Below are 15,909 nucleotides of genomic sequence, written 5' to 3'. Positions count from 1 at the left end.
CAAGCAACTGCTAATTATGGTCTGAAAATGTTTGATGATTTATGAAAAGTTAGTTTCGATAATGAAGGTCATTTTGCTCAAGATATACTTGAGGTTCAGAAACTATCCGAATTTGAAAAAGGGAGATTTGATGCTCATGAGGCTTTGGTGGCTTTGGAGGTTTATTGGCAATCCGATGAATCTTCACAGGAACTGTCTGCGAGTGAAATTGAAGATGATGTGTACTCGGTGGTGGCAGAATTTGAGTATGATTTAGGATATATGTTAAAAGGATTTAGGATTTAGTGTGTGGCCAATTTTTGTAGAAAAAACTTATGCTAGATGTCTAGGCTCGAAGTATGGATAATTGAAGTCTTTAGAGACAATGCAAAGCATTCTCTGAACCAATCTCAGATAAAATTGCATAAACATATTGCATTAGTTAAGAACCCATTTTTCGATGAGTATTTAGTGTCTCATATGGGAGTCTAGTGAGGGTCAAAAAGTCAGACTTTTGACAAGTAGTTTTTGTGAGAGTTGTGAAAGAATTTATTGTCAAAAATCGTAAATTTGAGTATCGCATGTTCATTGTCTTGCATTGCATCTCATCAACTCTTGCACGTTGGTGTATGAGGATCGGATTGAGGAGCTTTGTGGTGTGCTATAGTATCAGAGAGGTTGATTGGGTCAGAACCATGTGGAGTGGAGATCTCGCGCAAGTCTTGTAAGGACTGGATTAATTTGAACCATTAATTAATGTAATTATTAATGTTGTTGGGAGTGGATTTAATTATTTCGTTTCACTTTGGAACAATAAGTTAAGTTGTTACAATTATTTTTGAAGAGGTGGTAGTACTTGATTAATTGTACAATTTAATTATGTATTTGAGGTCCAGCAATCTGTATGGTGATACAGAAAGCAGGGACTTCTGCAGAGGGATTTGCATTTGACTGATCTTACCTACAACCACTCTCACCTTTCTATTGAGCGAACTCTCTCTCACACCCACACTCTCACTAGTACTGCCCATCACCGTTGAGTTGTATTTCAGATAGTAAGAGAGGGAGAGAGTGAGATACAAGTCTTTCGAACCTCTCTCTACTTTTTTCTCCTCTGCTTTCTCTCCTTCGTACTCCATATTTAGAATTTGGTCTTGGAGGCATTTGTGTTTAGAAGCAGACCTTGGAGACTTAGCTTTGATGTTTGAAGGCTTGAAGAAGCTCACTCCTCCCCATCACCATCTCGCTCTTGTTAGAGTTTTGTGAAAGCTTTCAAAGAGGGTAGTGTTTGCTCTTCTTTATGTGTAAGTGTGAAATGCTAGGATTGTGGTTGTGAGATCATGAAATAAGTGCTTTTATTTTACTATTAGGTCATAAATGGGACTTTGGGGTACAAATTTATAATTCGATCCGGGGATTTTTGACCTATGATGAATGGAAGTTCAACATTTATGACAGGGTGGTTGACTGGCCGGTTGACCGGACCTTGGTCCAATGCATGAAATTCTTTTAGAGTGAATTAGCTAGACAGAGAATATCGTCCATGGATGGTCCGATGGCTGATTGGCCTAACACCGTGAGTCAACTTTTGTGCTGTGGTTTTTATGGGAGACTTTGGGTGAGTCCAGGAATCTTGTTGTGATCTTTTGGGGGTATTCCAGTGAATGTTTGGACAGTACTTGGATGAAGTTTATTGTGTAAGATTGTATTTAATTTCCTATTCAACTATAGAGGAATTAGTGAAGTAGTTGAGTGGATTGTCTCGACCGTGTTGATGGGACGTGAGTGATTTTAAATTGTCTCAACTGGAGCTGATGAGATGGGAATTGGGATGATGAGTCTCGACTGGGGGTGATGAGACACTTTGATTGGTTGTGTAATGTCTCGACTGGGGGTAATGGGGCATGAAGAATGTAGGAGGTGAGTTCCATTTAGTCAATTTAATCTTTTAGGAGATAATGTTATTGTTGTGTTGTCAAAGACCGTTGTACACTTCCATGTTTTGCATCTTGATTGATAAAAGTCTGAAGATCTTAACATAGTTGAACGGAAATTGAATAAAATGATATAAATTGTATGCCTTATACTTGAGCCCTGTCTTGCGTTGCATGCGTACACATAGTAGTAAAGTATTAGTGAGCTTCTTGTTGTTTGCTCATCCCCTACATTTCAGGTGCAGATGGGAGATCCTTACCATGACTGGAAAGATTACTAGACCTTAGGATAATTAGGGATACAACCTTTTTGGCAAAATTGTAATTCTTTCAATTAATCTTGGGTCTGTAATCTATAGACGTGATGGCATTGTATTTTACTTTGTAATACAGTCGGAGATGTATTTTCCGAACCTTATTACTATCTTGAATTTACTAGATCTTTTCGAAGGAAATAGATTGTTTTTGAGATGAGGGGAGTGTTGTGGAATTGTTTAGAGTAAATGGCAATGTATGGGAGAAAGTGGTGCGACAAGTTCTCGTGTTACATGGCCTCTTTAGTGTTTGTGGTTGTAGAGATTGAATTTCAGTGTCCCATTATTGTTTGCAAATGACACCATTTTCTTTATTTAGGGAAAGAAGATGAAACTGTTAATGTGTTCTTTCATTAGAGTGTTTGAATTGATGTAAGGGCGTAAGATTAATTTAAAGAGTACAATTGTAGGGATCACAAGGTAGGTTGAATAGATTGATGAACTTTTTGGGATGTTCAATTGAGTCTTTACCAATTAGGTATTTAGGCCTTTCATTGTGTGGGGATCCTAGATGTGTAGAGTTTTGTGTTCTAGTTGTAAAGAAGATCAGGAAGAGAATAGATGGATGGAAGAAAGCTTTGATTATAGGAGGGTAGGTTTACTCTAGTCCTGTCAGTTTTGGATACCTATTTACGACTTGTGTTTGTTGAGGGTCCCAGTGGGTGTTGCTAATAAGATTGACGAGGAAATGAGAGAGTTTTGTATGAGGGCAGTAATGATGGGAGAAAAGACCTTTTGGCCAATTGCGATGTAATTTCTGTCTGTAAAGTACGGGAGGACTTAGTTTGGGTCATTTGAAAGAACATTACTTTAATGGGTAAGTGATTATGGAGATTCCCAAGAGAGCAATTATTTATGACAATGGTTATTAAAAGTAGATATGGGTTATAGGACACTAGATGGGATTCTCGTGTGGTTGAAACGGGAACTATTGGTCACCATGGGACTCTCTCTCAAGACCTTTTGTGTTTTTCTCATTTCACTCATCTCATGTTGGGTGATGGAGAGCTTATTCGCTTTTGGGAGGATGCTTGGAGGGGTGAGAGCCCATTCATTATTTTGTTTTCACATCTTTATTGTCTTTCTAGAGATCACAATATTTCAACAGCTTTGATGGTTTTATCTAACTCCACTCCAATTTCTTGGAAATTTTCAGTTCTATAGAAATCTTAATGAATGTGAGGTTGATCAAACCACTTCTTTGTTGGCAATCCTTGATAATGTCTATTTGTCTGATGCTTCTATTCATAGTTGTCAAATTGTGAATTGAATCGTGAATAGAAATGGCCTTGTACCGAATCGCGAATCGAATCGTGAATCGTAAAGATTTAGTCGCATTTTATAAATTACTGGTAAAAATATATCCACACACTTAGATGTGAAAAAAATCTTAAAAATATAAAATATTTAGACTTATGAAAAATTTATTTTGAATGATGATTACCTGGTCTAATAGGTAATAAGTTAACACATATTCTCATGTAAGATTACTATCTTACATTTTTCTTTTTTAGATATTACTTATTAACCATTTTTAATAAAGAATGTAAACAAAGACAAACTCTCAATTTTTAAGTAACAATAACTTAACAACGATGTTGATATTTCATAAGCATACATACCTTTACAAGTAACAATGACCCAATAATATTACAAAATTAATTATAATATTTTATTTTAAAACGTATTTTAAAAGGTATATATGCCTATTGTTCAAAAATGTATTTATTTATTTATTATTTTTTTTAAGAGAAAAAAGAACTGGCAGAACCATTAGGTTTAACTTACCTCACCCATATAATATCGAAGTATATTTATTTCAATAAAATAGTAATAGATAATTTATCTTGCAAGTACTTTAAAACCTTAAACATATTTAGAATACACGTCATGATTTTTTTTAAGAAAAAAAAATGAGAAGAAAATGTTAAAAACATGTTGGGTCTGACTAAATCTGATTGGATCCTATTAAAAACTCTGTGATCTAACAACAAATTATGTATATATTGGTTTTTTTCGTAAACACTATTAGAAGTTGTATAGTGTCATTTTAACTAAAAAAATAGAGAAAAAAAAAAAAAAATTGAAATATGTCAAACATGATAGTTTCAAGAATTGCACAAATCGTAAAAAGTGAATTCGAATTGTGAATCGTGCAATTTACTAGAGATTCACTTCCAAAATAGAATCACTCATAGATTTGTATCGATTTTTCAAAAATTGCGAATCGAATCGCGAATCGTAAGATTCTGATAACAGAGCTTCTATTGATAAAAGGGTGTGGATCTGTCATGCATGTGGATTGTTCTCTTGCAAGACTCTCTTGATAAATTAATTGATGATCATGATGTCCTATTCTTTGCTCCTCACAGAATGATCTGGAAAACTTACATGCTTCTCAAGGTTAAAGTGTTTGCTTAGACTTTGGCTCATAAGAAACTTACGTGCCTCTCAATGTTATCATTTTGGCATGCAGTCAAGCATGCTGCTGCTTAGCTGTTATTAGAAGCAATAGTGCAGATGTTTTGAAGTAATTGATATTAGTATTGAGGGGTGTTGCATATTTCTTATTTTCATAGTATATTTTGGATGCTGACTAGGTTAGTTAATGTAATATGCTCCATTTTCTGTTTAATATTTGTCTTATATTGCTTGCTTTTGCAGGTTAGAAAATCACCATTTTCTAATTCTTCATTTGAAAAGGTTTTTCTCTCGTACCTTCTCTCTTCGTCCCTCCCCTCTTTATTTCTTGCTTCTTTGACATGCTTATTGCATTTTGAATATTTATTACCATCCTGATATTGTAATTAGGAAGGCAAAGCCCTGGGCATCCTTCGTGATGTATTTATTGCTAACATTCCTGTAAGTCATTCACTACTACATATTTTAAAGAACTCACTAGTTTTTGTTTCATATTTAACATTGTGAAGTATAACTAATTAGTTTTTTAACGCCCACTCCCATCTTAAGGTGCGTCAAAATAATTTTCGCGCAAAATGTATATATGTTGCGGTAATGTTGAGACGCATGATGGAAGCAATTTTGAATAAGGATGCAATGGATGACAAGGTAAGGGAACTTCTAATGGTAAATTATTTATTATTGGTTGACTATGTTATTCCTTTTCAGTTTGATAAATGGGTAAATTTATAATTTGACTTGCATCGAAAGTATGAAGTTTCTATGTAAGTGATGGAGAAAAGCTGATGGTGCAATTAAAAATTCAAAAGGTTCTTGATGTATTTATTAAACACTATATTTTGGCAGGTAATAAAAAATATTCTTTTGGTATGATGAAGCAATAATACATTTTATAGCAATAGGTTTATGAAGATGTTAATTCCATGCATATGCAATTGTAGTTGTAAGATACAATTGTTGTTTAGCGGTGGATTACATATAAGAGTCTGCATGAGGAGTTTCATATTTGTTTAAATGTTGCACTGATCGCTTGGAAATAACGAAGGCTGTGACTCAGTGACATAATGCTAACATCTTTTTCATCTCTGTTCTTATCTATGCTTTAGGAAAATGCTTAACCTAACCTCTTAGAAATACTTACTTTAAATAGCTTTAGCATCTCTTGATAAGGAATGGTCTTTGTAGAAAGAATAAATATTTTCAATCAAAGTAGGAACAAAACATCTATATATGAATTTGTAAACTAACTTATTTGTCGACAATAGGGAAGGGGTTTATTAATTCCCCATCCTAATTAATGATAACTCCCCTTCCTGTTGTTTACTTTCTTGCTAAAAATACTGAAGTAACAATAGTAGGAAGGTACTAAGGCATCAAGGTTCACCCATGTTAAAATGTATGTATTATTGATTGATTCTTTGATGTATTACAAGATAGATAAATTACAATTCCTATACAATCTATATATAGAAGAAAATGTGGTAGTAGGTGTAGTGGAGGTGATAGTGGGTTAGGTGAAGTGGAGTGTGTGGTGAAGTGGAGGTAGGTGAAGTGGAGTGTGTAGTGGAGTAGGTGAAGGTAAAGATGGGAAATTCTAACAGCCCCCCGCAAACTCAAGGAGGAGAGAAACTAACCAACTTGAGTTTGGAGAGAGTAACAAAACAAGAAAAATACATAAAAATAAAAAAGGATAGAAGACACTGTATGGTCGTGTCAGACTGTTGGTGAAGACACTGAATGGTGGTGTCATAACGTTGTAGAGGACACTGTATGGTGGTGTCATAACGTTGTAGAGGACACTGTATGGGGGTGTCAGACCGATGTAGAAGACAGTTTATGGGGTCATGTCGGACCGTTGTAGAAGACAGTTTATGGGGTCATGTCGGACCGTTGTAGCAGACAATGTTGTGACAGTTGTTGTGACAGTTTACGGAGTCTTGCTGGACCCTTGTAGAAACTAACCGGAATCAATGTCGGGACAGTTTACAAAGTCGTGTCGGACCCATGAAGGAGCTAACCGGAATCAATGTCGGGACAGTTTACAGAGTCTTGTCGGACCCATGAAGGAGCTGACCGGAATTAATGTCGGGACAGTTTACAGAGTCTTGTCGGACCCATAAAAAATCGCATCCTCAAAAGGTGCGCTCAATTTTTCAAAAGGCGTGCCATCAAAAGGCGTGCCCAATCCATAAAAAGGCGTGCCATCAAAAGGCGTGCCCAATTCATCAAAAGGTGTGCCGGACATGATGGCGAGGCACGTGGGCGCCTTGGCTTGCGTGCCCGTTTGTCGACTGGTGGCAAGAGGCGCGCGATGCGCGTGGCTGCCTCGGCTATTTAACCATGACAGAGCCTGAGGCCGAGGCAGAAGCAAAAAACTGCGAAATCCTCTGTAAAACTCTTCGTTGTGCTGAGAGAGAGAGGCTGTAACACTGTTGTGCTGAGAGAGAAACTCTGTAATACGCTGTAACACTCTGTTGCCCAGAAAAATGGCCTCGTCCTCGTCTTCCCGTGGACTGCTCACCCTCTTTCCCGACCTCAACGAGTCAACGAGAGAGAGAACTGGTGCGGTGGCACTGGAACCTCAACCAAACACCGCTGGGTATACTCCGTTGAACTTTCCGATGCGGTCTGTGGAGCAAAGAATGGCAGTGCTGTCGGATGTGGAGGCCAATCAGTATACTTTGAAGGTATGTGTGGAAAGCATGACGGCGGTCACAAACCTGTCGAACCGGCTGCAGAGTAGGACAAATGAGGTGCAGCAATTAAACTCCCAGCTGGCTCTGCTCCAACGCATGTATAAGGATGCGCGAGCAGAGATAAGCGTGCTTAGGGCAGAAAACAAGGAGCTGAAGCGGAAGGCCACCGTGATGTTCCGATTTGGAGGTCCTCCATATGCTGCAGTGGAGGAGTATGGGGGAGTGAACGTGCTCGGCGGCGTGGAAAACACGGAGGCAGCACCGTCAAGGACCGCCCAGGACGGAGGCAAAAAGAAAAGACCGGCGGCAGAGTAGAGAAGAAAAATCCCGTCTGTGGAAGTTTGTTGTTGTTGTTTTTTTTTTTTTTTTTTTTTTTTTTTTTTTTTTTGTAATGTTGTTTTGTGGTTTTGAAAATTTGGATCGGGGTGAACCCCCCATGAATAAAAGAGTGTGTATTTTGTTTTGTTTTGTTTTGTTTTGTTTTTTTTTTTTTTGTTTTTTTTTTTTTTTTAACAGATGAATAAATAAAGAAATAAATAAAAAGAAAAGAAAAGAAAGAAAAGAAGAGAAGCAGGTGGAAATATTAAAAACGAAAAAAAAAAGTGTGGTGGGAATGGATGGAAAAGATGTGTTGGTGGGAGAGAAAAGAAAAGTAAAAGCTGAAGAATAGGATGATTGTGTTTGTGGGTGGAGAATAATTTAAAATAAAAAAATTTATATAATATATTATATATATATAATATATATAATATTAAAAACAAATTACCACCCACGTGAGTTCAAACTGGCAAAAGGAAAAAGAGAGAGGAAAAGTGTGGTAGCAGTGAGGTGTGTAGTTTCAGGGTGCACGAAGAGTGCTCGTGGCCGTACCGATTGTTGTGTCAAGCGTGAGAGTCTGGGATGGGACGAGAACAGAGAATCAGATAATATTGCCAAAAAAACAGATCAACTTCTAACTCTCTGAAGAAGTTAATCTATTCTACTAGTGCCAAAGAATCAGATAATAAGTCAGCTGCACCAGAATTTTCATCTACAAAGCCAGCAGTTCACCAGAGAGTACCGAAAGTTCCGGCTTCGCCTGCCAAAAACAGTAGCTCCAGTTCTTCCCAAAACAGCCACCAGGAAGTCCACAACAGATGATTCCATGGATAGAAAGAGAGCAACTCCAAGATCTCTGAAGGAGCTAATCTATTCTAGTCCTGACAAAGAATCGGAAAATAAGATGACTACACCGGCTGCTACTGGCAGGAGGATTGAAAGTTCAAGAGTTGCTCCCAGTCCTTATAAGGCATCTAAAGATTGCAACACTCCTCTTAGGACTCCAATTGTGGCTTCTGCAAATGGGGTATCAAAGCATCCTTCAACAACCCCATGTTCAGAAATTAGAAGGAATAGAACACCACTTGATCCCTCAGCTTCTGGAAGCAAAACAACTGGCCCAAAATGGCATCTCCTATCTGCCGTTTGTGCCAAGTCTTTGACTGCCTGCAGAAACAAATTGCAGTCACCGACTTTATCCACTCCTTTCAGCTTGAGAACAGAGGAAGCTTCAAGGAAGAAAATTGGTGGTGAGGGATTGACTGGGTGAGTCAAGGACAGCAACGGTGGACTCGAAGACTAGGTATGTGTAGAAAATTCTAGCAGACTAGGTTGAGGTCCGGCGGGCAGCTAAGGTGAGGTTGCCGCCCGCCGGGGAAACGAAAATATTAGGTTCTAAACCTGCTCTGATACCATGTTAAAATGTATGTATTATTGATTGATTCTTTGATGTATTACAAGATAGATAAATTACAATTCCTATACAATCTATATATAGAAGAAAATGTGGTAGTAGATGGTAGTGGAGGTGGTAGGTGGTGGTAATTTATACAATTTACATTAACAGCCCCCCTCAATAACATCTTTACCTTCACCTACTCCACTACACACTCCACTTCACCTACCTCCACTTCACCACACACTCCACTTCACCTAACCCACTATCACCTCCACTACACCTACTACCACATTTTCTTCTATATATAGATTGTATAGGAATTGTAATTTATCTATCTTGTAATACATCAAAGAATCAATCAATAATACATACATTTTAACATGGTATCAGAGCAGGTTTAGAACCTAATATTTTCGTTTCCCCGGCGGGCGGCAACCTCACCTTAGCTGCCCGCCGGACCTCAACCTAGTCTGCTAGAATTTTCTACACATACCTAGTCTTCGAGTCCACCGTTGCTGTCCTTGACTCACCCAGTCAATCCCTCACCACCAATTTTCTTCCTTGAAGCTTCCTCTGTTCTCAAGCTGAAAGGAGTGGATAAAGTCGGTGACTGCAATTTGTTTCTGCAGGCAGTCAAAGACTTGGCACAAACGGCAGATAGGAGATGCCATTTTGGGCCAGTTGTTTTGCTTCCAGAAGCTGAGGGATCAAGTGGTGTTCTATTCCTTCTAATTTCTGAACATGGGGTTGTTGAAGGATGCTTTGATACCCCATTTGCAGAAGCCACAATTGGAGTCCTAAGAGGAGTGTTGCAATCTTTAGATGCCTTATAAGGACTGGGAGCAACTCTTGAACTTTCAATCCTCCTGCCAGTAGCAGCCGGTGTAGTCATCTTATTTTCCGATTCTTTGTCAGGACTAGAATAGATTAGCTCCTTCAGAGATCTTGGAGTTGCTCTCTTTCTATCCATGGAATCATCTGTTGTGGACTTCCTGGTGGCTGTTTTGGGAAGAACTGGAGCTACTGTTTTTGGCAGGCGAAGCCGGAACTTTCGGTACTCTCTGGTGAACTGCTGGCTTTGTAGATGAAAATTCTGGTGCAGCTGACTTATTATCTGATTCTTTGGCACTAGTAGAATAGATTAACTTCTTCAGAGAGTTAGAAGTTGATCTGTTTTTTTGGCAATATTATCTGATTCTCTGTTCTCGTCCCATCCCAGACTCTCACGCTTGACACAACAATCGGTACGGCCACGAGCACTCTTCGTGCACCCTGAAACTACACACCTCACTGCTACCACACTTTTCCTCTCTCTTTTTCCTTTTGCCAGTTTGAACTCACGTGAAGGTAAAGATGGGAAATTCTAACAACCCACCAATGTTTCTTTTGTGGTATAAATCTCGCATTCAATTGGAATGCACCATGCATGCATGAGTAGAGTCCAGGCCCACCATCAATCCATTGCTTGCCTTTTTATTTACTTAGAGCACATTATTTTGCTACATACAAGCAGGCCTACTATGGCCTTTTCATTCACCAGGCACCTGTGCACTATTACCACAACTCTAGGACTAATGTTTGCCTTTCAATACCTTTTGAACTCCATTTTAATGGCCAAAATTAATCCCTGATGTAAATTAAACTTTAGAACACAATTAAGCGTAAATGGTTAGAATTATCATAAAAAGAATGTAACTTCGCTTATATAAATCAATATAATTATGCAATTTTTTAGGCTTTTATCCTTATTGTTTCCTTCTTGATGCCTCAAAGCCACTTCCTATAATTCTTCTTTCATCATGAATTACATGTGAAGCTTCTGTGCCCAACCTTGATAATATAAATAGTGAATGAATGTTACTATTTGATTCGTTTTTTTCCAAGTTAAAATGTGAATGGCCCTAACAGGTCAGTCAAGTTTCGCAGGAAATTATAGCGAAGGCAAAGCTCCTCAAGTAGCTTTGTGCAAGTTAAGTAAGTGATAGTTCAAACTAATAATGGTTGTCAGCTTCGTCGACAACTTTTCCTTAGGCATCTCTTTCTCCATCTAACGTTGGGGAAGACGCTTAGGGAGGACAGCTGACGTCAATTTTTTTTTTGAATTATGGATAACTTTATTTAATAACATTTTACTTCAACTTTCAAATTCATGTTCAAGTTTTTGTTTTTGTTTTTTTCTTTTCTATTTAATGGTGTTTCTCCTTTTAAATATTGACAAAGCAGCTAACATAATCAATGTAAGATGCACACATTTAGTATATTGTGTACCATGGATGCTTTGGTCTTGAAAGATGAGCCTCACTGATGAAATTTAAATTTTTCAAATTTTGTTTGTGATTTCTTAGATGTGTACATAATTTGGATAGCTAAAATGTTCAATTTAGAGCAAGAAAAGCGAACGCCTCTTATATCCCTCCATAATCAATGTGCCAAGCAGTTAGGAACAAGATGATACAACTGTGACCCTTGTTTGCTGAAGTATTTGTTTCTCTATTTAGTTTGCTGAAAAATTTGAGAAAAATAAACTGAAAATCCAAATCTCTGGCCAAATAATGTTGCACAATATACCACTGGCAATCTCTTTCCATGAGCTCCATCAATCACATATTTGAATCACTGACGGTAGTAGTCCACGCAGATAGTTTTCATTTCATTTCTATAAATATTGTTAGGCGCACTGGTTGTAGGCTGCCCATATATGCTTCATCATCAATTTTTTTTAGTATTTTATTTTGGTGTTTTCTCCCCTAAAATGGTTTTTATGTTTATTCTCTTTAAAATATTATATTTGAAAGAGTTTCCAGTTTAACTGTCTGTTTTAATAGCTCTACTTATTTTATGTATAATTAGTTGGTTTTAGTGACGAGATAATTATTATTTGTATTTTATTAGATTTATATGGACCTATAATGTTTTTTGAAGCATGAATGTTAGGACAGGATCTTATCATGTGCTTGTGCTCAATGTTGATTTCAATTCTTCCCTAAATCTTTTCATAGGATTATGTGGGGAACAAGCGGTTGGAGCTATCTGGTCAATTGTTATCTCTACTCTTTGAGGTTAAATTCTACTGTCTTAACATTGTGTACCTAGGTTACTTTGGCTCAGTTTGTAAAGTTTTCAGAATCTATTTTCTTTCTTTTTCTTAAAAAAAAAAAAAAAATCAAAAACTAGTTTGGTGAAAAAATGAAAAAAATGAAAAAACGCTCATTATTTTGATATTGTTTTCTCTGTTTTTGGGGTGAAAATAATTTTTGAAAATTTAAAAATATCTCTTTTGGTGTTAATATTTGTCAAACCAGTTTCCGTTCAGAAAATTTGTTCTGAAAACTAAAACCAAACAGAGCCTTTAGGTCTTGGTTATTGGTGTAATTTTTTTTATTGTATGTGCTTTATTTTGTAGGATTTGTTCAAGACAATGAATGATGAGGTCAAGAAGACAGTAGATGCGACCCTAGCTAAACCTAGCCGGTCTAGCCGGTTTGACTTTTCTCAAGTAAGTACATGTTCTTTCGAATTGTGGCAATTGAAAAGCTGCAGTGTTATGTAATGTGCTATAAAATGCCAAATGCTTTAAGGGTCAGTCTTAATTCCCTAAAACCAACAAAATATTTGAAGAAAGATATTCAATTATTATGAATGTTGTATTGCATGCACATATTCAAGATTGGAATTAGTTAGACAATGATGCTATGACTCATGCATTACTCAACAGAGGTGCAATTGTTGCTCTATTGATAACCTTGGAACATCACCAAGAACAAGTGATTAAGGTTTTGTGAATGGCCCATGCAAAATTCATGGTAGGGGTGCAAGTCAAAATAGAAAAGCTTACATTGGGTGGTGGGATAATCAAGGCTTCTACTGATGACTTCCACTATGTCAAGGTGACATTCTAGCATTGATATCCCTTACCTTCCTACAAATTGCTTCAACATTGTAATGTTTCTCTGAATAGGGACTGTATTTGAAAGAAGCACCAATAAACTAAATTGATTTTGCACATAACCAGACCAAACCAAGCCTTAAGTTCCATCAAATGGGGTCGGCTAATGAGGTTTCTTTCATCCCATGTTTGGAAAAATGTTTTGTTCTTGTTAGTTTCTTTAAGCCATTGAATGCAAAATTTCTGTCTTAAAAACATATTTGCCATGAAAAGAGAATGGTTTCTCTTTAGCTTCATTAAAAGCTTTTTAATGTCCATTAGTAAACATTTTAGAACTATTTCATCGTGTAGCAGTTTCTCTTCAACTTTCTTCACATGAGTGTGTTATGCACATACTTTTATCTTAGTTTTGGTTTATACTGCAGAACCATATTCTATTGTTGAAGAAAGTGACAATTGTGAAAGCAGTTCTATAACAGAATGGCATCATTGATTTGTTCTGTTTTATGTCGGTGCCAAACTAGGAATTAAAAATTGGTGGGTCCATAGGTCTTACGAAGGTTTCTCAAACAACAATAATACTAGTGTAAGGTGATGTTACGATCCCAATCCCTACACCATGATAACCAACCAACCGAAGCCTTAAGTTTCATCAATTGGGGTTAGCTATATGAATCCTTCTTCTCCACGCGGCCCTATCAAAGGCTATTTCGTTAGTCAAATTAAGTAGATTTATATCTCTATTTACAACGCTAACCAATGTTAATCTAGGCCTACCCCGTCCTCTAACACTTCCATCTACCGTTACAGCATCGCATCTCTTCACTACTACCTCTGTTGATCTCCGTTGAATATGACCAAACCATCTCAATCAATTCTCTCTCAACTTATCTTCTATCGGTGCTACTCCTACCCATTTCCCGAATACACTCATTCCTAATTCTGTCCTGTCTTGTCTTGTCTAGTCTTGCCACACATCCACCTTAGCATTCTCATCTCAGCCACACTCATCTTATTTATATATTGTTTCTTAGTTGCTCAACACTCCATCCCATACAACATCGATGGTTTAATAGCCGTTCTATAGAACTTACCTTTAAGTCTAGTGGGTATTCGTTTATCGCACAGTACCCCAGACGTACTTCTCCACTTATACCATTCCGCCTTAATCCTATGGGTCACATTCGCATCAATCTCCCCTGCTGTTGTGATAATCAACCCTAAATAACGAAAATGTTCACTCTTAGGCAGTTCTTGGTTTTCAATCTTCACTTCTCCTCTGCTTTCATTGTTACTATTACTAAATTTACACTCCATGTACTCTGTCTTAGTTCTGCTTATCTGGAATCCTTTAGATTTAAGAGCTTTTCTCAAAATCTCCAACTTTGTATTAACTCCTTCTCTAGTCTCATCTACTAGCACTATATCGTCTGCAAAAGGCATATACCATGGCACGTCATCCTGGATATTTCTCGTTAACTCATCCATAACTAAAGCAAAAAGTTAAGGACTTAATGTAGATCCTTGGTGTAACCCTACAATGATAGGAAATTTATTTGTCTCTCTAGCAGGTGATCTAATAGTGGTCATCACTCATTTATACATGTCTCTAATCACATCAATGTAACCTTTTGTCACCCCTTTCATCGCTAACACCCACCATATTATTTCCCGGGGCACTCTATCATATGTTTTCTCAAGGTCGATAAACACCATATGAATGTCTCTTTTCTTTTTCTATACTTTTCTTACTCTCCTCAAAAGATAGATCGCTTCCATTGTTGACCTGCTTGGCATAAGTCCAAATTGATTCTCTGACACCCCTGTTATATCTCGCAATCGGCGTTTTATCACCATCTCCCACACTTTCATTATGACACATTAGCTTGATTCCTCTATAGTTGTTACTATTCTGGACATCTCCTTTATTCTTATAGATTGACATTAAAATACTCTTCCTTCATTCATCTGGCATGTTCCTAGTCAACAAAATTTTGCTAAACAGCCTAGTCAACCAAGCAACTCCCTTTTTACCCAAACACTTCCAAGCTTCAATAGGGATATCATTTGGTCTTAAAGCCTTATTTGATTTCATCTTCTCAAGTGCAAATTTCACTTCAAAGTTCCTAATCCTGCGATAGAACCTGTAGTCTTGGTTTATCGTATTACTGGCTATTTCTTCCTCTATTGTCGTACCTCCATGTTCCTCATTTAATAGTTTCTCAAAATAGTTCTTCCACCTTTCCTTAATCTCTTCATCCCTCACTAATACCTTAGAATCCTCACTCTTAAGGCACTTAACTTAATTAAAATCTCTTATTTTTCCTCTCCCGTATCTTAGCAAGTTTGTATACTCTCTTCTCTCCCTCTTTACTACCTAGTCTAGTGTATAGGTCATAATAAGCTTTCAACTTAGCCTCTCTCACTACTTTCTTGACCTCCTTATTAGCCAATCTATAGCTCTTAAGGTTTTCCTTAGTTCTATCATTTTGCCACTTTTTAAAGCACTCCTTTTTTGCCTTAACTACCCGCTTGAACCTTTTCTCTCCACCACCAAGTTTTCCTAGAGCTGGGTCCCGTTCTTTTCGGCTCTCCAAGCATTTCCCTTGAGATTCTCCTCATACAATTGGCCATCGAGTTCCACATTGTGTTAGCATCATCTTCCAAGTCCCAAGTACCTTCCTTATCCATTATATTCTTAAATGTTTCTAATTTATTCTCTTTTAGGTCCCACCATCTTGTCCTAAGACGCCCACCATCCTTCCTACCTTGGTATTGCCCTCTAAAACATAAATCTAGTACCAAAATCCTATGTTGAGAGGTTAGGCTCTGTCCAGGAATCACCTTACAATCATTGCATTTTAGGCAGTCCACTTTTCTCACTAAGAAGTAATCTATTTGGCTCTTAACTAACCCACTTTTAAAGGTTATTAAATGCTCATCCCTCTTCTTATACATAGTA

The 15,909-nt window shown here is 37.3% G+C and overlaps 1 protein-coding gene across 18 annotated transcripts in view; it reads left to right on the top strand.

Annotated features, from left to right (window-relative positions):
* NRPC2 (nuclear RNA polymerase C2) overlaps positions 1–15,909 on the top strand; it is a 106,294-nt gene that overhangs the window by 23,628 nt on the left and 66,757 nt on the right. For all 18 annotated transcript variants that reach the window (XM_082891843.1, XM_082891852.1, XM_082891842.1 and 15 more), the window contains 5 exons: positions 4,892–4,930; positions 5,039–5,089; positions 5,198–5,296; positions 12,061–12,120; positions 12,465–12,557. In XM_082891843.1, the coding sequence (XP_082747969.1) occupies positions 4,892–4,930; positions 5,039–5,089; positions 5,198–5,296; positions 12,061–12,120; positions 12,465–12,557 (342 nt within the window). The remainder of the gene's footprint in view (positions 1–4,891; positions 4,931–5,038; positions 5,090–5,197; positions 5,297–12,060; positions 12,121–12,464; positions 12,558–15,909) is intronic.

This window comes from Camellia sinensis, chromosome 10, assembly GCF_055761805.1.
Source record: "Camellia sinensis isolate YWXY chromosome 10, ASM5576180v1, whole genome shotgun sequence".
NCBI classification, from domain to species: domain Eukaryota; kingdom Viridiplantae; phylum Streptophyta; class Magnoliopsida; order Ericales; family Theaceae; genus Camellia; species Camellia sinensis.
This window is presented reverse-complemented; position numbering and strand designations above follow the sequence as displayed.